At 42.4% G+C, this 22604-nt stretch overlaps 1 protein-coding gene across 3 annotated transcripts in view; it reads right to left on the reverse strand.

The window, feature by feature from the left end:
- Window positions 1–7349: 7349 nt before the first annotated feature.
- TTLL8 (tubulin tyrosine ligase like 8) overlaps window positions 7350–22604 on the reverse strand; it is a 41891-nt gene continuing 26636 nt past the window's right edge. For 2 of the 3 annotated variants that reach the window (XM_082242455.1, XM_082242456.1), the window contains exons 10-15: window positions 21583–21763; window positions 19702–19850; window positions 17859–18105; window positions 14278–14713; window positions 12259–12730; window positions 7350–7808 (exon numbers count right to left, since the gene is read on the reverse strand). In XM_082242455.1, the coding sequence (XP_082098581.1) occupies window positions 7603–7808; window positions 12259–12730; window positions 14278–14713; window positions 17859–18105; window positions 19702–19850; window positions 21583–21763 (1691 nt within the window). In that variant the 3' untranslated portion in view covers window positions 7350–7602. Of the gene's footprint in view, window positions 7809–10111; window positions 10167–12258; window positions 12731–14277; window positions 14714–17858; window positions 18106–19701; window positions 19851–21582; window positions 21764–22604 lie in introns of all 3 variants that reach the window. The other variant, XM_082242457.1, reaches the window with a different exon arrangement.

Here is a 22604-nt window from a genome sequence, read left to right on the forward strand (position 1 = left end):
ATATATAATGAATTGAAAAGGATGTTCAAAATAACCTTTGTAAAAAAAACCCAGACGCTTTTCTTTTGGGAATTATAGGGAAAGAACTACCTAAATTGTATAGAAATTTATTTATGCATGCTACTATAGCAGCAAGAATGCTACTTGCTCAAAAGTGGAAAGAAACAGAAGTCCCAGTAAAGGAAGAATGGATACAAAAACTTATGGAATATGCAGAAATGGCAAAACTTACCGGAAGAATAAGAAATCAAGATAACAATTTTTTTATAAAAGAATGGAAATGGTTTATTGAATATTTACAGATAAATTGCAAACAGATAAAAACATTGGCAGGATTATTGTAATAACCTGCAGTTTAATAGCAGTATATATTTAAAGTAGATAATTAGATGAGCAAATTAAATGAAATTGGGTATGCAGAAGATATATAAAAAATAAATTTAAGGAACCACAGAAAGAGGGAGAAGGAAGTCAAAATTTGAAATGTTAAAATGATTGTAAAATTAATGAAATGTATAAACCTGAAAAGTATAAATATTTTTTTAAAAAAAAATCTGGCCAGAAGACCACCCATTCAAATTGTCTTCTGCTACAATGAGAGCCTCAGATAGAACTGTGATTAGTGCAAATGGCATGTTTTCCTAGAGGTTGTTCAATACACCTCAGTACATCATGTGAAAGATATTCAGTCTCAGCCAGAGCATTCTTTTGCTATGACAGTAGACAGTAAATATGTCTACTCAGAAGACCTGTTGAATTCAGTGGGACTTGCTCCCAGTTGAGCAAGGACTGAGGTGGCAGCCTTAGGCACAAACTGGATACAAAAACAGATGCGTGAATGCGTTTCTGGCTTCTTTAAATTTTTACAAGTGGGGAAGGGTAGGTATCTGGATTGGGAATGTGGTGCAAGAAAAGGAGGCAATGAGCGTCATTTTCTCATTCAGAACCACCACCAACACTGAAATATACTCGGAGTCGAGTGTGAATTTCATGCTCTTTATTCAGCTCGTAGTAGCAATGAATGAAACTTCCCCCCAAAATGTCTAGCTATATATACATTATTTACACAATGGGCATGACTGGCTAATTCCAGGCTGCTCCTGCAGGCCAATCAGGTTGCGGATTCACTTCCTCCAGAAGCCTGATTGGCTGTTCCCGCAGGCCAATCAGGTCACTGATTCACTTCCACCTGGAGCTAGATTGGGTGGCTCCTGCGGACCAATCAGACTGCTGCATTCTGGACCCTATTGTTCTAGGATTCAGCTCAGTACATAACAAACACCCAACCCTATTATATCCTGGGGAAATAAAACACGTAGGCACAGTTTCTGAAGTGTGTGTGTGTGTGTGTGTGTGTGTGTGTGTGTGTGTGTGTGAATCCCATAATTCTTCTGTACAATTATTGTTTCAAAGTCTGTCTAAGTTTGATGCCTACTTAAGGAGATCTTGTGCCTTTCTTTCAAAAGCCACATGCGATTATGGTAGTAACATGTTGTCATGGTGCCATTGGGCCCACAATGGCCTCAGTTTACACTTTTTGCCTTACACTTATGCCTATGACTTAAAACAAACAAATGAAATTATTCACACACACACACAAGCTATTTGGGTCCTTTGAGGACCTATTTTAGATGCCCATGTATTTTACTTGAAGTTTGACATGGATCTGAATCAACTAGAGCCTCCATCCAAAGGCTGGAGCGACTCAGTTCAGAGTTTGCCAGCCGCTCTATTTCTCAGCATGTAAAATAGTGATAAGGGAAGAGTAGCATGATAACAACATGTTTCCCAAACTGCCAGTGCATATTTTATTGCAAACATTTGGCTATTCTGTCTGTTTTCCAAGCTTTGTAAGGATGAGATTTCTCAGCAGGCGGCACATTAAACAGTGAATGAAGATGGTTAAGGAGGGAAATTTGGGCCAGATTCAACGATTAAACAGGTTCCATAAATGCAATGACGTTTTGCCCCCAATTCAGTCTCCTGGCAATGATTTTGAAGCACTGCTATTAGACACCATAGAGTAGACAAGACTGGATTAGATGGAACAGTATTTCATATGTTCATATGAAGACCAAGGTAAAAAGAATCATTGCACTCTAGATCTCAAACATTTGCAATCCAAATTTCAAGGAATCTTGTGAAGTGGACTGTAAATATTCTGAAGCCACAAATAAGAGATCTGTCATAGCGACTTAGCCAAGCAGTTTCATTTCTGAACAGAATCTTGCTTTATTTGTGGTCCATCTTCATTCCTCAAGAACATCCATCGACAATGTGATGTTGTGGCAAGAAAGGCTAATGCCATTTAAAAGAGAAATGCAATCCTAGGCATACTTGCTTAAGGAGCAAATCCTTTTGAACCTACTGGAAGTGAGTAAAGATGCTTATGCTCACATTGCACGGTTACAAACCTAAGGTGATGGTCATCTAAGTCCTTCTCAGAGTAGATCCAAAGTAATCAATGGTCATAGTGGGTGTTAGAGAATAACACATACCGTATTTTTCACTCTATAAGACACACCAGACCACAAGACGCACCTAGTTTTTGGAGGAGGAAAACAAGAAAAAAAATATTCTGAATTTCAGAAGCCAGAACAGCAAAAGGGATCGCTGTGCAGTGAAAGCAGCAATCCCTCTTGCTGTTCTGGCTTCTGGGATAGCCGCGCAGCCTGCATTCGCTCCATAAGACGCACACACATTTCCCCTTACTTTTTAGGAGGGAAAAAGTGAGTCTTATAGAGCAAAAAATACAGTAACTAGAAATGGGTCTTATTGAAAGGAAAAGGACTGTAACTTAGTGGCAGAGTACAAAGGGCTATAAAGATTTGTGCCTGAAACCCGAGAAATTTAGACAATAAAGATAGCAGGGTGGGTTTGATTTAAATCAAATTGATTTAAATCACAATTTAAATCACTAGTCAGTAAGGCTTGATTTAAATCTTTTTTTTTTACAGAAAGACTTATTCTTGCTGGTATGATCTTTATATTTACAACCAGATGAAGGTTTCATTTTTGGAATAATAACTTTTCAGAGTAGTTTTTACAGTTATATAAAAAAATTACTGATTTGGTTATATTATGAGAAATACACAGATAATTGTGAAATTATTGTGAGGTTTAATAAGTTAACTGTTTATATTTGGACTTTTCTGTAGTTATTTATTGGAAGGAGAAAAAATAATCATTTCCTAAATAACAACTTAAACCATTTATTTAACTAAAACAATAACATTATAGCATATGTAGCCATGTTTGTTAACTGATGTGATTAAACTATTTTTTTAAAAAAACTTTGAGTTTTAGCACACATGAAAAGCTTAAAACAAATTGTTTTTTCCTGATGAATAGCCTTTGGACTATAATGTAACTTTTCTATTTAATTATCTTTAGGAAGATTTTTCTTCCAAAATCATTTTATTTTAAAAATCCAATTTATTTATTTTTTAAAAATCTGATTTAAATCGATAAAATCTGATTTATTTATTTTTTAAATCATTTATTTTTATCCACCCTGATAGATAGATAGTCTAGTGTTCTGACTTGCTATAAGGCAGTTTTCCCCGTTCCTAGATCAGTGAAACAGAGCCGTCATACAAAGCCTGGTGCCACCTGCTGTCTGAATCAGCAAATCTAGCCCCACAGAAATAGCTGCTCTTAGTACAGAAACACCTCTTTGCAGTGTAATCCTATATATGTCAACCAGAAGCAAGCCAATCTGAATTTAATGGAACTCAATCCTTGGCAAGTGTGCCCAAGTCTGTGGTCTTACCCTGTCAGCAGTGCTCCACAGACAGGGCTTACAGTTTGAGACCACTGGAATGCGTATAACTGATATATAGCAAAGCTTTTGGAATCCTGCACTGAAACTGAATAGCTTGAAAACTGGGGTGCTCCATATTATCCTTTACAGTGGTACCTTGGTTCCCAAACACCCTGGTACTCAAACAACTTGGAACCTGAACACTGCAAACCCGGAAGTAAGTGTTCCAGTTTGCGAACTTTTTTGGAAGCCAAACATGCTCCGTTTTGACTGCCACACTTCTGTTTTGAGTGTTACGCTGAGGTCTGTCTGTTTTTGCTATTTATTTTGTGTTATTGCTTCTGCACCTCTTTTTGTTTTGTTTTTGTGGCTGTGTGGAACCCAGTTCAGCTACTGATTGATTGTGTGACTGCAGTACATTGTTTATTGCTTTCATTTTATGGATCAATGGTCTCGTTAGATGCTGAAATCCATGTTAAATTGCTGTTTTAGGGGTTGTTTTCAAAAGTCTGGAACGGATTAATCCGTTTTGCATTACTTTCTATGGGAAAGTTTGCCTTGGTTTTGGAACGCTTTGGTTTTGGAACGGACTTCCGGAATGGATTAAGTGTTGAGAGCCAGTGTGGTGTGGTGGTTAAGACCCGTGGACTCGTAATCTGGTGAACTGGGTTCGATTCCCTGCTCCTCCACATACAGCTGCTGGGTGACCTTGGGCTAGTCACTCCCCTGGGAGAGACACGGTGGCTTGGGCGCGTGCAGGCCCTGTACTGCCCAAACAGTCCTCCCGCCGCCTCCCCCTCAGCTGTAGGTCAGCTGAGGGGGAGGAGGCAGGCAGACTCCTCGGAAGCCCCACCGAGCATTCTGCCCCGGCTTGCCCCGCCCCCCGGATGGCTGGCCCCGCCCCTGGGCACAGGGCAGTGCCCCAGGTGCCCGATTGACTTGCTCCGCTGCTGTCAGCCAGATTTCAGATTACCAGGGTTTTGAAAACATGAAGAAGGCTCCTGTACATGCCTGCAGGTTCAAGGGAGGTTCAAGTTGTTCCCTGACTTAGACATTTCAATCTCAGATTTCACCCCTAGGTTGGCAGTCGTGCACCTGACAGGTATGAGCATTTGTCCACATAGATTGCATAGATTTGACCATAGTTATGGGCACTGAAATCTTTATGTGAAATACATGTGATGTAAGTATTGTCAGCATCTACCTCACCCTTCCCTTCATGCTTTCCTACACCTCCTCATTTTTTACCAGTGTTAAACACCTGTTGAACAATTAGTAGTGAAGGAGTGTATTTATATCCAGATCCAAATAGGGTTACTTTGCTAAGCAAATCAGTTTCTTAAGCTTAAGCCAAGAAAGAGTATTCTCTATAAGATGTAAGTATATGTATAAATTTCTGTAGTAAGTTTGATTTTATATACAGTGGTACCTCATAAGACGAATGCCTCGCAAGACAAAAAAACTCGCTAGACGAAAGGGTTCTTTGTTTTTTGAGCTGCTTTGCAAGACGATTTTCCCTATGGGCTTGCTTTGCAAGACGGAAACGTCTTGCAAGTTTGTTTCCTTTTTCTTAACACCGTTAATACAGTTGCGACTTGACTTCGAGGAGCAACTCATAGAACGTGGTCTGGTAGCCTTTTTTGAGGTTTTTAAAGACTTTGGTATTTTTGAAGCTTTTCCAAAACTTTCCCGACACCGTGCTTCGCAAGACGAAAAGAATCGCAAGACGACAAAACTCGCGGAACGAATTAATTTCGTCTAGCGAGGCACCACTGTATAATGAATATGTTTTTTTTATTTAATTGATCATTTAGAAGTGCATTAAGCTATTTCTAATAAGATTTGTTTTGAATTGTTATCAGTGAATTTCAATATACGTATCAAGACTTTGAGATTAGACCACTGAAGAAGCCTGGAAAACTATCTTGGGAGTGTGCTACCTGCCAGCCCCAGTAAAAGGGCCCCATCGGGGGCAAACAGTGGCCTCCAGATTACTTGGACTGCCAGGGCGAAACAGGTGCAAAACGCCAGCGTCCTGTCGTCTACAACTTCATTAACATCTATCTACAACTCTACTAGCATCTCTCAGTATTGTGAATAACACCAAACTTACCTTTTGTTGGTATGTTTATGAACTTATCTAAAAGACTGAGTTAAGCATTTGAAAAATCTATTGAAACCAAGACATTGTAAGTTCATCTTAGGTTGGGTAGTTCGCAAGTCTCTGTGGCTTTGGTTTAATGTTTTGTATTTTTCTCAGAAGGTTGATAAAGAATGTATAATTATTATTCTGTATACAGGTGAAACTCAGAAAATTAGAATATTGTGGGAAAGTTCATTTATTTCAGTAATTCAACTTTAGACTCATGACATGCAAAGCGAGATATGTCAAGCCTTTATTTGTTATAATTGTGATGTTTATGGCGTACATGGCTCCCCAAATCTCTTTTCTGATGAGAGCAGCTTTTGCATCTCATTTGGAAACCAAGGACCCAGAGTCTGGAGGAAGAATGGGGAGGCACACAATGCCAGATGCTTGAAGTCCAATGTGAAGTTTCCACAGTCTGTGTTGATTTGGGGAGCCATGTCATCAGCTGGTGTTGGTCCACTGTGCTTCATTGAGTCCAGGATCAACACAGCCATCTACCAAGAGATTTTGGAGCACTTCATGCTTCCTTCTGCAGATGAGCTTTATGGGGATGCTGATTTCATTTTCCAGCAGGACTTTGTCACCTGCTCACACTGCCAAAAGTACCAAAACCTGGTTCAATGCCCATGAGATTACTGTGCTTGATTGGCCAGCAAACCCGCCTGACCTGAACCCCATTGAGAATCTATGGGGCATTGCCAAGAGAAAGATGAGAGGCATGATACCAAGAAATACAGAAGAGCTGAAGGCTGCTATTGAAGCTTCCTGGTCTTCCATAACACCTCAGCAGTGCCACAGGCTGATAGCATCCATGCCACACCACATTGAGGCACTAATTGATGGAAAAGGGGCCCAAACCAAGTACTGAGTACATGTGCATGCTTCTACTTCTCAGAAGTCCATTATTGCTCTATTTGCAGTCCTTGTTTTGCTGATTTCATTTAATATTCTAATTTTCTGAGATTGTTAATTTGAGGTTTTCATCAGCTGTACGCCATAAACATCACAATTATAACAAATAAAGGCTTGACATATCTCACTTCTCATGTCATGGGTCTATCTCATATATTAGTTTCACCTTTTAAGCTGAATTACTGAAATAAATGAACTTTTCCACAATATTCTAATTTTCCGAGTTTCACCTGTATATTAATCGCCAACATGTTGCATGAGTCGCACCGCATAGATTGCATGACTGATTAAGCTAACGGTCAATGGAGCAAGCCCTTCTTTTTCATCACCACTACTGGAGGTCAATTCACCATTTAGGAAGACCTATAAAAGTGTGTCACAGGGAATGGCTCCCTTCATGTTCCTGAAGTCCTGTGATTACAATAAAGGTCAAACTCTGTGCACCCAGCCTGCTCTTGCCCTGCTTTTCTGATCCTATTCATCCCTCTGAACACACCTTTCCCAATTTAAAAATAACCATCCGTATTACGTCACACACATTTTTTCCTTGCAAGGTATGCTACAGCAGTTTGAAATTCTCAGACTTGCATTCATAGCACAGCTTCCATTCTTTTCCACAGCATTTCTGCTGTAGAATTGGCTACAGCTATTTGATAAGAAAAGGGGCCTTTCAGCATTTTCTTCTTCTTTTTATATACAAGGAAAGTTCTTGAGCTCTGTCTGAGGTTTGGGGAATTGGCTTTTTAAAAAACACTTTCTCAAAGCACTTTGAATACAGTCAAAGGTATTTTGGAAGTCCATAACATGGAACGGTCAGCCTGTTCTTAGTCATCTTTTCAGGAGGAGAACACGGACCCATAGGTAGGTATGAATCGCCTTGTAATACAGTCGCACAAAAAGAGCTGCAGTGTTTACAAGCTTTCTCTGACTGGAAACCATCTCCACAAATTAGGCATGGAATCTTCTTGCTTTTGTTCTGCAGACCTTTAAAGAGAAAGCAAATATTAATGCCCATCAACACTGAATTGCATAGTCAAAATAAAAAAATTCCTTCCTGTAGCACCTTAAAGGCCAACTAAGTTAGTTCTAACTTAGTTGGTCTTTAAGGTGCTACAGGAAGGAATTTTTTTATTTTGACTATGGCAGACCAACACGGCTACCTATCTGTAACTGAATTGCATAGTTAGCAATGCTCCTTTTACCAGGATTCTACAAAAGACTCTGCAGAGAAGCAGTGCATACTCTCTAACATTTCTCCGATAAAAATAGGGCTGTCCTATTCTATTATTATTATTATTATTATTATTATTATTATCCCACCCATCTGAATGGGTTGCCCCAGCCACTCTGGGCACCTTCCAACATAAATAAAAACATTACTTCCCAATACAAGGCTGCCTTCAGATGTCTTCTAAAGGTTGTATAGTTAATACCTCGTGTTGCATTCCGCTCTTGGTACAGACTTTCAGCTTACGAACGCAGCAAACCCAGAAGTGTTTACTTCTGGGTTCACCGCCCACGCAGGCGCAGAAGCGCTCGATGCGCACACATGCGCAGAAAAGGTGCTCTAGTTGCAGACTTTAAGGGTGCGAACGGCACCCCAAAACGGATTAAGTCCGCAACTAGAGGTACCACTGTACTTATCTCCTTGCCTTGGAGGCTGCATAACTCCATACCCACCAACCTTCCTCCAATAAAAACAGGGGCATCCTACCATACCCTCTAACATTTCTCCAGTGAAAATAGGGACGTCCTAAGGGAAAGCGGGACATTCCGGGATCAAATCAGAAACCAGGACAGCTTTTGTAAATCTGGGACTGTCTCTGGAAAACAGGAACACTTGGAGGGTCTAGCAATGTTTGCATTAGTCGGGGCATTTAGGTCTCTGAATAAAACATTTTAAAAGCCTGCTCTACCTAGAGACCAGCAATGGATTCCCAACAGTTTTCCAAACATAGCAGCCAGTTGCTTTTAAAATTAAGGATAAACGTTACTTAATGCCGTTGATGGAGCTAATCATTTTCAGGCCTTGGGTAGGTCAAAAATATCACTTCCCCCATGTTTCTGTTCAAAGAGCCTTCTCTTCTCTTTCACAAATAGACCTTGAGCCAATTAAAGATGCCCTACCCTGCCTTTCATGTAGTAATAGTTTACCAATCATGCTTAAATTATCCTTGTTTTCTTCCCATCCCAATAGCTACCACATATAGCAGATATTTTCAATGATGGAAAGGCATCCAATCGGATTTAATAACTATAAATGATCTTAGGTGTTTCTGGCCAACCAGTTAAGTTATCACTTTTCAGAGTCGCTACTGGACACAAGTGAAAATTGGTTCCGTGAGCCAAGAGCACAGCTTCAGCTGATGAAGCGTCTCAACCCAATTGCAGAGCATCAAGGTAACAAGTGATTTAAGTAGCTGATTGCTGAAATAATTCTTTGCCTCTCCCTGTGCCTACCATCTGAGGAACTGAGACAAATAGTGGTGGTGAGACAAATTTGTAGGCCTTATTGATGAATTAAAAACTGACAGATTGCCAGGTCTAAATGGCATCCACCAGAGAGTTCTTAAATAACTCAAATATTAAATTACTGATCTTCTAACAAAAAAAGATTGACTTGTTCCTATGGTTAGCTTCAGATGCTGAGAACTAGAAAGTAGCCCATGTAGCATCAGTTTTTAAGAAGGGATACAGGAGGGATCTAGGAGATTACAGACCAGTTAGCTTAACATCCAGGAAAGTTAGTGGAAAGCAATATTAAATATGGAATAAACAAGCATGTAGAAGAACAAGTCTTGCTGAGGAAGAACTGCGTAGCCTCTACAATGGGAATTTCTGCCTCACTAACCTTTGAGAGTTCTTTGTGTGTCAACAACCATATAGATAAAGGTGATTCTGTAAATATTGTGTACTTGGATGTTCAAAGTAACATGCCAAAGACTCCTGAGTAAGCTTAGAATTTGAAGGATAAGAGGACAGGTCATCTTATGGATCAGGAACTGGTTAAGAAATAGGAACCAGAGAATGGGGGGGGGGACACAATTATTGCAATGGAGGGCTGTAGAAAGTGCTCAGAAATGATCAACAGGGATGAGCAGTGTTCAGGGTGGTATGAACAAAAAAAGATTATGAGAAGCTCCAAAAGGACCTATCCAAACTGGGTGTACAGGAAGTAAAATGGCAAATGTAACTCAACGTAACCAAGTGCAAAATGATGCATATTGGGGCAAAGGAATCCTAATTTCACATATATGCTAGCGTGATCTGAACTCATGGAGACTGACCAGACACGAAACCTTGGGACTGTAGTAGACAGCTTGAAGAAGATGTCAACAGCAGCTGTGAAAAAGGTGAACTCCATGTTAGGGATCATTAGGAAATGAACGGAAAACAAAACTGCCAATTTCATAATTGACTCCTAAGATTATATGGTGTGACTGCACTTGAAATACTGTGTACACTTCTGGTTCCTTCACCTCAGAAAGGATATAGATATGGAAAAGTTCCAGAAAGGGGCCGAGGAACTGAAGCAACTTGGCTATGAGAGAGGTTACGATAGTGGCCACTTTTCAGTTTTTTGGCGAGGGAACACAAGTAAGAGGTGGCATGCTAGAGAGGTACAAGATTGTGCATGGTGTAGAGAAAGTGCATAGACAAAAGTTCTTCTCCCTCTTTTATACTACAGTGGCACCTCAGGTTAAGTACTTAATTCGTTCCGGAAGTCCGTACTTAACCTGAAACTGTTCTTAACCTGAAGCACCACTTTAGCTTGGGGCCTCCCACTGCCGTCGCGCCGCTGGAGCACGATTTCTGTTCTCATCCTCAAGCAAAGTTCTTAACCTGAAGCACTATTTCTGGGTTAGTGGAGTCTGTAACCTGAAGCATCTGTAACCTGAAGTGTATGTAACCCGAGGTACCACTGTACAAGGAATTATGGCTGTCCAATGAAGTTCAATGTTGGAAGATTGAGGCAGGTAAGAGAAAGACAAAGTGCACAGTTAAACAATGGAATTCACAAGAGGTAACGATGGGCACCACCATAAAAGGGATTTGATAAGTGCATGGATGATAAGGGTATCCACAGCTCTAGCAACAATGATTGTGGTCTATCACGATTGTTGGAGGCAATATGTCTCTGAGTGCCAGTTTCTGGGAATGATAAGTAAGGAAAGCAAGTCTTGTATCCGAGTTATTCTTGTAAGCTTCCCATAGGCATCTGGTTGACTTCTGGTATGATGGCCTGGGGCTCGGGCTCGGACTCGGAGCCAGAGGAGTCTCAGTCCGCACCAGATCCTTTGCTTGAAGCAGCAGCTGAACCAAGTCTGGAGCCTGATCCTGAAGAGTCCCAGTCTGAACAGGTTCCCCTGCAACAAGCACCAGCTGGGCCTAGTCAGGGGCCTGAGCCTGCCCTGGCTCCAGATGCAGGGATGACCTCGTTGCCTCCAACTGGGCCATCACTTACAGCTGCTCCACTACCAGTTGGGTCAGGAGAGGCTAAGGTGGCCTCTGGGTCAAGTAACCCACTGACATATCCCGAGCTGCAGAGACTGAGGTCTGAGAGAAGGAGAGACCTGAGTACTCGCAGGAGGAGTGCTTGCCTTCGGGCGAGACAGGGAGGTGAGTCACTGGGGGATCAGGACCAGCTGTTACCCCGACAGAGATAAAAGGCTGCTGGACCCCGCCCCAGCTTGCGGGAGCAACGTTGCTGTTTGCCAGAACCTGCCTGTGATCCTGTGCCTGACCTTGCCTGGTGTCCTGCCTTGGCCCTGTCGGACTGACTTCTCGTGGAACCCTTGGATTCGGGACTAGACCTGGACCGTTTTGCTCGGGTTACCCCCGGGCCTAGCACAACTATGAGAACAGGAAGCTGGAGAACATAGGCCTTTGGCCTGAACTATCAAGATTCTTCTTCTTAAATTCTTAAAAGTCAAACTTATAGAATTCTCAATGACGGTTGTGTAACAGGAGAGAAAGCTTCCTTGGTGACTCTAAAATGTCAGTTTCTTTGGCAGATGACAGAAAAACCCATGTCCGAAAGCTGTCTGAAGTGGTCTGCTTCAGTTTGGGATTTATCCAAATCCTATGCCCACCCCTAGATTCAGTAGCCCTCAGCATCACCTGCACATTTTATCCACTTATGCCAATATATGAATTAAATAATGTCATTTCCATAGGATTATTTGAGACTGTTAAACTGGCAGAAAGCCATTAAAATTTTGCTTTGTAGAGCTTAATTTCAAAGTGAACTTCATAGAGATTTCCCCTAATATTTCTGTTTTAACAAATATTTGCTCTAATTAGTTATCAGTTAATCAATTGATTTTATTTTATTGTCTCCTCTCTCTCTCTCTCTCTCTCTCTATATATATATATATATGGAAAAGTTTTATTTTATAAAGATATATGTAAAATATTTTCATCCTCATTTTACCTGCATCTATAGAGGGCTGAAGTAATGTCCAGTCCAGTGAATGTGACTTTTGAGAGGGAGTGGTAGCTTGACTTCCAGTCTGAAGGTTTGGCTCATTAATGGGCTTTGACTTTTTCTTATCAGACACAGAGGTTGCTCCACGGCCATTAACTATGCGAGGAAAGTCTATAGTTTGGGCAGGCTTTTTGTAGGTGCTTTTCACTTTGAGGCTTTTGTCTTGCAACTTCTTGAGGGTCTTTGGCAAAGGACAAGGACCGCTATTTCCATGTTTTCCTTTTACAATTTGCTTGTTGTTGGCGGTTGTCCCCCGGTCTTCATTGTTTTCTAGATCGGTTACAGGTTGTGTTACCCCCAGCAGTGGTTCGAGAAAATTAAAATTAGTGATGTTAACTATATGCTTTTTCAGTCTCTTGACATTGATTCCTTCCACAAAAAGGTCTGTAGGATTAAACGGCGGCAGATCCAACATGGGCTGTAGAGGAAAACAAAATGGTGGTTTTCAGCACTCCTCTCTTATAACAAATGGGTTTGTTCTCACAATTATGTACAGTGGTACCTTGGTTGTTGAACGGTTTGGCTCCCAAACAAATCGGCTCCTGAATGCCACAAACTCAGAAGTAAGTGTTCCGGTTTGCAAACGTTTTTTGGAAGCCGAACATGTGACGTGGCTTATGTGGCTTCCGATTGGGTGCAGGAAGCTCTTGCAGCCAATTGGAAACTGAGCCTTGGTTTTCGAATGGTTCCGGGAGTCGAATGGAGTCCTGGAACAGATTGAGTTCGACAACCAAGGTCAAACTCAAGGTTGTCGAACTTAGTCTGTTCCAGGAGTCCGTTCGACTCCCAGAACCGTTCGAAAACCAAGGTACCAGTGTACTGAGGTAATTATATACTGAGGTAATGATAGGGTGGCTGGATGGAAAGAGGATGGGGCTCCTGTGTCTTTAAGAGTTTCATAGAAGAGGGGATTTTAGTAGCTTCAGAAGCTGCCTCTGAAGATGGTTTGGAAACTTCAGCTGGTGCAGAATTCAGCGGCCAGGTTGCTCACCAGTGCAAGATGGTTTTGGCATATTACACCAATCCTGGCCTGACTGCCAATTAGTTTCTGGGCCCAATTCAAAGTGCCGATTTTGACCTATATAGCCTGAAATGGTTTGGGACTGCAATAATTCAAAGGACCACCTCTCCCCATAGGATCTAACTGGACCCTGAGGTCACCATCTGAGGACCTTCTTCATGTGGCTTCCTCATGAGAGGTCCGGAGGGCAGCAACACAAGAATGGGCCTTTTCTACAGTGGCTCCCCATTATATTTAGATGCCAAGCATGAAATGCTCTCCCAAGAGAAGCTCACCTGGTGCCTTCATTATACACCTCCAGGAGCCAGGCAAAAACATTCTTCTTCAGCCAGGCCTTTCGCTGGTGAACATTATATGTTCTTTTAAATGTGTTTGTGGGAGTGGTGATTATGGGTTTGTTTTGACCTTGTACTGTGAACCGCCCTGAGGTCTTTGGATGGTATAAAAATTTAATGAATAAAATCAATAATAATAAATAGCAATACCCCCCCTCAATTATTTCAAGATTTGCATTTCACGGTTGGCATCTAAATATAATGAAGGTGAATCTTTGAAAAGGTTAAAGGTAAAGGGAGCCCTGACCATTAGGTCCAGTCGTGGCCAACTCTGGGGTTGCGGTGCTCATCTCGCTTTATTGGCCGAGGGAGCCGGCGTACAGCTTCCGGGTCATGTGGCCAGCATGACTAAGCCGCTTCTGGCGAACCAGAGCAGCGCACGGAAACACCGTTTACCTTCCCACTGGAGCGGTACCTATTTATCTACTTGCACATGATGTGCTTTCGAACTGCTAGGTTGGCAGGAGCAGGGACTGAGCAACGGGAGCTCTCCCCGTCATGGGGATTCGAACCACTGACCTTCTGATCGGCAAGTCCTAGGCTCTGTGGTTTAACCCACAATGCCAGCCGCTCCCAATTAATTGGAGAGAAAGCTTAAACAATTCTTACCTGTCTCCAGAGAAGTTCAAAGTGCCCAATGTCACAGTTCCTGTCATGTTTTCTGTCTATAACTATCTTGATTGTGTCTTCTTGAACCTGAGCACATAGGTTGGATGTTATTGGGGTCGAAGGGTACATGGTTGGGCTACTATTGATTTCTATCAACCAAGGTGTGAAGTCATTTCCGAGAATGAAATCTGCCCCGTAGAGTTCAAAGCTACTCCTACGAGGTTCAACTTGGTCTTGGGCCATCTTCATTGTGTAGATTAATATTTTCTTCATAGACGGATAGATAATATTACGCCAGACGTGGCCAAGACCCCTCTTTTGCAAATACTCTTGAAATTTGCTGCTTGTCCACATATTGTGATACGGCAACTGAGAACTGCGGTCTGGCGCGTTCTTGTAGTTCTTCTGGATGGAGTTATTGCAAAGGTGAATCGAGCTGCGAAAATGGGATGCAAGAATTGCTGTCATAAAGCACAGAAACGTGGCACAGGAATGTAGAAAGAAAACCATTTTTGTAAAAAATAAATTCAAGGGGAAGTGTAAAAACATCCCACTTTAATAATAATAATAATAATAATTTTATTTATACCCCACCCATCTGGCTGGGTTTTTCCCAGCCACTCTGGGCGGCTTCCAACAGAATATTAAAATACAATAATCTATATTAAAATACAATAATCTAATCTAATTTACTTAAAGATATAGGCTTGGATCCAGGTTTCGTCATGTTTAAAGTAGTTTGATGTCTTATTGTGTTTTTAATATTCTGTTGAGAGCTGCCCAAAGTGGCTGGGGCAACTCAGTCAGATGGGTGTCAAATTATTATCATTATTATTATTATTATTATTATTATTATTATTATTATTATTTTATTATTATTGCAGTCATGACTATACTTAAGTCCCAGTAATGTCAAAGCACTGCTGAGTTCCATTAAAAAGCAATAAAACCCCAAATGTATTAAAATTACTCAGTGATATAGAGTAAAATGAAGAAATGGAAGAAACATTGCACCTGACAAGACTGCAGTTTGCAGTAGTAGTTTTGCTTCAGTTTTGGTGGGGATTAGTGACTCCCAATGCCACAACAGGAACTTTGGACAACAAGGTCAGCCTTGCCATGCTACAGGGTGATGCAAATCACTTCAGAAAGTATCAAAAAGTTTTGGATACGGGTACAGATGAAGGCGGGACACGGGTGACGCTGTGGTCTAAACCACTGTGCCTTTTGGGCTTGCTGATCAGAAGGTCGGTGGTTCGAATCCCCATGACGAGGTGAGCTCCCGTTGCTCGGTCCCAGCTCCTTCCAACCTAGCAGTTCGAAAGCACGCCAAAAAGTGCAAGTAGATAAATAGGTACCACTCTGGTGGGAAGGTAAGCGGCGTTTCCGTGCACTGTTCTGCCTTCAGTGTTCAGTTGCACCAGAAGCGGCTTAATCATGCTGGCCACATGACCCGGAAAAACTGTCTGCGGATTAACGCCGGCTCTCTCGGCCTGAAAGCGAGATGAGTGCCACAACTCCAGAGTCGTCTGCGACTGGACTTAACTGTGAGGGGTCCTTTATCTTTACCTTTTTTTACAGATGAAGGCAGGCACTGGCGTTTGACTTAATAAGGGAGAGGTGGGTCGCCATCTGGTTCTGCTTCAGGTGGCAAAATGTCTATGGCCAGCAGCGTTAGCAATGAAATATGACCTGTCTCTGGTTGAGTCGAAACGAGTTTTCACTTCATTCTCACTTAAGCTAGGTGGAATCAGATCAAATGCAGTTTTATGTATTTAGGCTTTGCCTCCGTTGCGGATGAAGACTAAGGGATTAAAATGAGGTCAAACCTTTTACCTCTTATTCTGTCAACAAAATGTCATGTGCAGCGAGGCATCCAAACTGCTGTCATGACTAAAATCAGCTTTATACAATAAGCAAACATGAGAAAGGTTGTTTTCTGCTGCTCCAGAGAAGCAGACACGGAGCAATGGATCCAAACTACAAGAAAGAAGATTCCACCTAAACATTAGGAAGAACTTCCTGACAGTTAGAGGTGTTCGACAGTGGAATTTGCTGCCAAGGAGTGTGGTGGGGTCTCCTACTTTGGAGGTCTTTAAGCAGAGGCTTGACAACCATATGTCAGGAGTGCTCTGATGGTGTTTCCTGCTTGGCAGGGGGTTGGACTCGATGGCCCTTGTGGTCTCTTCCAACTCTAGGATTCTATGATTCTATGAGATCATCAGCACACACTGCCTTCATGGTGGTGTCATGGTTCTCTCATAAAGCGTGTTCTCCCTCATGGAGAGCACGTGTTGCGGTGGGGTCTACCATGCCCCTCTGTTGCCAGGCAGGGTTACTAAGCTGGCCTGTGACAACGACTGAATGGCTGAGTTGCTGGGCTAAATTCTATGTTGCAATTTGGTGGGAGGGATCGAACGTTTTAAGTTCTGTGCACGCAGCTTTGAGCTTTCTCTTTCGCTGTGTGCACCGGATCACCTGCCCACCCGCCCTAATTTTAGGGGTTTCACGTTGACCTTGCTATGCCTGTCATGGGGTCATCTGCCGTTGGGGCAGGGTCCCGGTAGGAATTTTGTCCATCTGGCTGATTGGCTGGGGCCATTTGGTTTTTGCATACTGCGTAGCAAATCGTCACAGCTTGTAAGGTTAGGCATTGGTTTATGGTTTGGTTGGTGGAGGGGCATGGATTGGCTGTGCCTACCCCTCTAATACTGCTGCTGCAAGGGATTCCGTTAAAGGAATCAGGGGCTCACTATTGCTTTTGTCCACCCTATCAAGGGGCTCGGGCCATGCAAGAGCCCTTGGTTGCATTTGGGGTGGGCTGAGGGCAGGTTCCCTGCTCCGTCGCTACCCCCAAGTGTATTCCCCTTTTCTGACTTTCGCAGGCGTGCGGAATGTCAGTCTTCCCCCATAGGGGGGCAGATAGTCGCAACCAATGCCTAAGCAACCACTCACATTTTTGTATTTTAATAAAGTTGTGGCCAAAATTATGCCAAAAACCTTAAACAAAAATTCCTGTGTGATGTGTGAGTTATTGGGGTGGCCCGGGGGACCTCGGGGTTGCGCCATTGGTTATCAATTGGTTGGAGGAGGGGTTAGGATTGGCTGGGCCTGCCCCTCCAATGCTGCTGCAGAAAGGGAATTCCGTTAAAGGAATCCAGGGGCTTGCTATCTTTTCGTCCGAATCCCTGGAATGGGGCTAGGGCCGGCAAGCCCCAGGGAGCATGTGGGGAGACGTGAGTCCTGTGGCTCAGCTCCATTTCTCCCCAATATTGTTTTCCCTTACTGGCTTCCGTTGGTGTCCGGAAGTCAGTTCTGTCCCCGGGCGTGGGGACAGATAGTCTTAACCAATGCCTAACCAATGCAACCACTCACATTTATGTATTTCAATAAAGTTATGGCCAAAATTATGCCAAAAACCTTAAACAAAAATTATGTGTCTGTTGTGAGTTATTTGGGGAGGGTGGCTTGGGGACCTTGACATGCAACAATGTCAACACATTTATTCACCCCTTGGTTTCATGTGCTCAAACTAGGTCCCACACAATAAAAACACTATAGCATGGTCTACTGTTTGTTACCTGTGCAGATTGTCTAAGGAGAAGCGCTGCGTGGAAAATCTCAGATAGCTTTCTTTGTAGAACCATATGGTCAGCGGGTTCCAGTCTGTCACAAGAAACCACTGTCTAATATCAAACTTTGTATCGAAGATCAATAGAGGAGTTTCAATATACTTTTGGACAACCCATTTATGGTCCTTTATTGGAAACTGGTCCGTTGGTTCCACTAGTTTTAATATATCATCCAGTCGGTTCTTCAATACTATTTCTAGAAGACATGAAAATAAAAATGTGAATGGAATATGCGCAGCTTGCGGACCTAACATACGGAATAAGAGAACAAGAAGAACATACGTTTAAAGGAGACTGGAAAATGTTTATTGAATATATGGGGGGAAATTGTGTAGACTTGAAAACGTTGGCAGCATTAAGATAAATTCAACAGTGTAAATAAGTTTTGATGGATGTAATAATGGAATACTGAATGGTTTATATAAAATATGCAGGGATTTATGTTATGCAAAATGAAGCATGGAAAGAGAAGAAGGGAAGTTTTTGGTGTTTTAAGGTTGTTTAAATGAATATTCAAAATTGTAAAACAGAAAATTTAATTTAAAAAATTATAAAAAGAGAGAATAAAAATATGAATATTTAAAATAGTGTATACAGAAAGCAATGCATGAATACAAGGTGAGAAAATGTAGCTTTGGGGAGACTGTAGCTAAGTGGCATGGCATTTGATCTGCATGCAAAAAAAATATATCTCAGATTCAATCTTCACTATCTCCCGGTAGGATTACAAAAGTCTCCTGTTTGAAACCTTGAACAGCTGCTGCTGTTCTTTTGTAGAGCTAGAGGAACCATTTACCTAATCCAGTATTAGGCAGCTTCCAAATGTATAATACCTGAGAAGGGGGAATTGTGCACATTTCCAAGTCAATATACATAATCTTATAGAGGCCTTGGGAAATGTGCATATATTCAACAATTTCTGTACATTCTCCAGTCATCACACATCATCCCCAACAGCCTTTGGGGAATGTGCATGTTAGCCAGGAAATGTACAAAATTCAACTGAGAAATGCCCATACTTGAAGTCCCATTGGGGACTGTGCATAATGGCCAGAGAACATATAAATTCAGTCCATTTGTGCATTTTGCAGGCTGAGAAGCAATATCATGTTATTTTTAAAAGCTGGAGACAATTCCTAAAAGTAAGAGTTACTCCAAAAGAGGGTCCTTTTATATTAACCTCTTTGAAAAAGCACCATCAGTATTGTACGGGTGTACAATTAATATTTCATAGATGGCTGAGTACACATATATATAACATTTCTTAACAACAACCCAATTAATAAATACAACCAACAGAGCAGCAGTATGGGAACTGAAAAGTGGTTACTAATTTACTCCAAATGCCTGGGAGAATAGGATAGAATTGCTTTTACCTACCAAGCGGAAAGGGACATGGGTGGCGCTGTGGGTTAAACCACAGAGCCTAGGACTTGCCGATCAGAAGGTCAGCGGTTTGAATCCCCACAACAGGGTGAGCTCCCGTTGCTCAGTCCCGGCTCTGGCGGGAAGGTAAACGGCGTTTCCGTGCGCTGCTCTGGTTCGCCAGAAGCGGCTTAGTCATGCTGGCCACATGACCCAGAAGCTGTACACCGGCTCCCTTGGCCAATAAAGCGAGATGAGCACCGCAACCTGAGTCAGTCACGACTGGACCTAATGGTCAGGGGTCCCTTTACCTTTACCTGGCTGCAGGAGCTGCCAAAAAGAGGTGTACAAAGGCACCATCCAAACTTCCTAAGAAGCATTCCTGTGCTTGAGGTCTTTATTCACCAAAGGGTAATAATAATCCTACCTCTGCCACGGGATTTTGCTCCAGGTTTAATAATCCAGATGTTGTTGAGGCCATCGATATCTCGTTGCGGATTTACTGATATAATTCTGCGCAAAATATTTTGACACTGAATAAAATAGTTCTCTGCATTACAAATCACTGCACCCTCACTGGAAAAAACAAAACCAACCATGTTAAAGCTCCTTAAGAAATATGTTAGAAACACTTCCTGCAATTAAAAATAAAAGAATGGTTATTTCAGGTACAGTATTTGAAAAGGGAGGGCAGCTAACAGTCTTATAACAGCTTGTGGACTTTCTTGGTCTTTAAAGTGCTGTGAAGAGTTCTTGTGGTTTTTCCAGGACGGGAGGAATAATTCATAATAATAATTTTCTTATTGGTACACTGCCCATCTGTCCTGGTCAACCCAGACACTCTAGGCGGCTTCTAGCATATACAGAAACTTAAAAAATAGTAATCAAACATTTAAAAAATTCCCTATACAGGGCTGCCTTCAGATGTCTTCTAAAGGTTGTATGGTTACTTATCTCTTTGACATCTGATGGGAGGGTATTGCACAGTGTGGATGCCATGGAGGAATTTCAGTACAGTGGTACCTCAGGTTAAGTACTTAATTCGTTCCGGAGGTCCGTTCTTAACCTGAAACTGTTCTTAACCTGAAGCACCACTTTAGATAATGGGGCCTCCTGCTGCTGCCGCGCTGCCGGAGCACAATTTCTGTTCTCGTCCTGAAGCAAAGTTCTTAACCTGAGGTAATATTTCTGGGTTAGCGGAGTCTGTAACCTGGAGTGTATGTAACCCGAGGTACCACTGTACAGCACTTTAAATTTGACTTGAGCTCCAATTACTGGGTGATTGACAATTACTGAGGGATTGGCTTTCATCGCCTTGCTGGTTTATCTATTTGACAGAGTTTTTAACTGCTTTCTCTCTCCTCTCCCATATAGCTCAGAGCATGCCAGCTTGGCTAAAGCATGGCTGCCAGCAGGGCAGGATTTAGGTTTGATCTTCGCTTTACCCAAGTTACTGAAGGTCAGGGCCGTCTTACCCATAGGCACCAGGGGTGCAGGGCACCCGGGCGCCAGGCTTTCGGGAGTGCCAGGACAAGAGTCCGGTGCCCAAGAGTTGAGTCCAGGGAAGAGCCCGCCCATTGGTCGGAGCGCCACAGGAGGGTCGTCTGGTGCGGACGGCTCTGTGCCGTGAGTTCGGGGGCGACCGAGCCAGCGAGACGCTGAGGCAGGCGGGCAGGCGGCTTCGCCCTCCTGTGTGCCTGGAACTGGGCAACCTGGGGGGGCAGTGCTGGGTGGATCTTTGCACCCCACCACCACATATGCTTAAGACAGCCCTGCTGAAGGTAATGGGGCCCTTTATATGTCCTTCACTATTTACCGTATTTTTTGCTGTATAAGACTCACTTTTTCTCTCCTAAAAGGTAAGGGGAAATGTGTGTGCGTCTTATGGAGCGAATGCAGGCTGCGCAGCTATCCCAGAAGCCAGAACAGCAAGAGGGATTGCTGCTTTCACTGCGCAGCGATCCCTCTTGCTGTTCTGGCTTCTGAGATTCAGAATATTTTTTTTTCTTGTTTTCCTCCTCCAAAAACTAGGTGCGTCTTGTGGTCTGGTGCGTCTTATAGAGCGAAAAATATGGTGTATGACTTCACTATTCTCCTAAAGTACACTCACAAGATGATACCCTTGAGCTTCATTTTAATTCATCTGAGATGCCCCCCCTTTCCTGGATCCATATGATATTCCCAGTTCTTAATCTGAATTAGAATTCTGCACTCAGAACCTCGATTCAATAGAGATGGTAAGAAGAGTAAGGAATCAAGAGAAAGGGTCACAATCTTCTGTCAACACAATGCTGAAGTGAACACTTACTGAATGAGAGAGTAGTACTGCTCAATTAATTGATTCCATTCTCGGTCGGAAAGTACAGGAGTAGTTTCTGCCTCCGAGTCAATGTCACTATGTTCAAATTGTGCAAGATAGGTTTCGCACACTTTACAAGCCATCTCGACTAGTCTTTCGGGGAGCTCTTTTGCTTTCTTATCATCAGAATCTACAGAATACGAAGCAAAGTATTTATTAGTGATGTGCTCTCTCCCTGCAGGCAAAACCTTCTCTCATCAAGAGTCCTCTGTAAGGGACATGCAATTATTCATCATCATCATCATCATCATGTATTGATCATCTTCTACACAATCGTCTCAAGGTGATATGCAATAAAAACAGCAAAGAAAAGATTGAACCACAAAGAACAGCAAATATGTCTTAAACAAAATTAGAACAATGCACAACAGACCCATTTACTCTGATGGAAAAGCCTGTTAGAAGAAAAAATGCCTTCAATTGTTTCCATGACATGGCAGGATGTGTATCAGTCATTTCAGGTGAATAGCCTGAAATGTTCAGATATTTCCATAAAATGAAAATGAATTGTCATTTGGGGAACCAATAAATGAAGTCCAGAGGCGCCATCTTGTATGACATCCTAACGGTGGGTCTGGAAAAAGCTGTTCTGCTGGGAGACGGAAATCTCTGAAGACTCTTGCTAGGATTCTGCTGATACATCACACTGGCTGAGGTGTGGTGAACTCTACCAACTGACTTCCGCCAACAATGTCTAGTCCGGGTCTGATCCAAATGTGTCAAAAGACAACAGAAGCCTTCGAGCGACAACATTGCATATCACATGGAAACTGACTTGCTATGCATCGGAAAACATATGCTTTACTTCCTCCAGCTTTATGTCTTATAGACTGCCTTTCAAATACAGAAATGCCCCATTTTGAGATTTTGCTCAAAATTCTATCTGGGATTATGTATATACTAAACTTCAAAGTTCTGGCATGTGGGGAAATTTATTAACCCCCCATTTTGACACACAGGCAGATACGTGC

This window comes from Podarcis vaucheri (genome assembly GCF_965113315.1).
Source record: "Podarcis vaucheri genome assembly, contig: SUPER_10_unloc_1, whole genome shotgun sequence".
NCBI classification, from domain to species: domain Eukaryota; kingdom Metazoa; phylum Chordata; class Lepidosauria; order Squamata; family Lacertidae; genus Podarcis; species Podarcis vaucheri.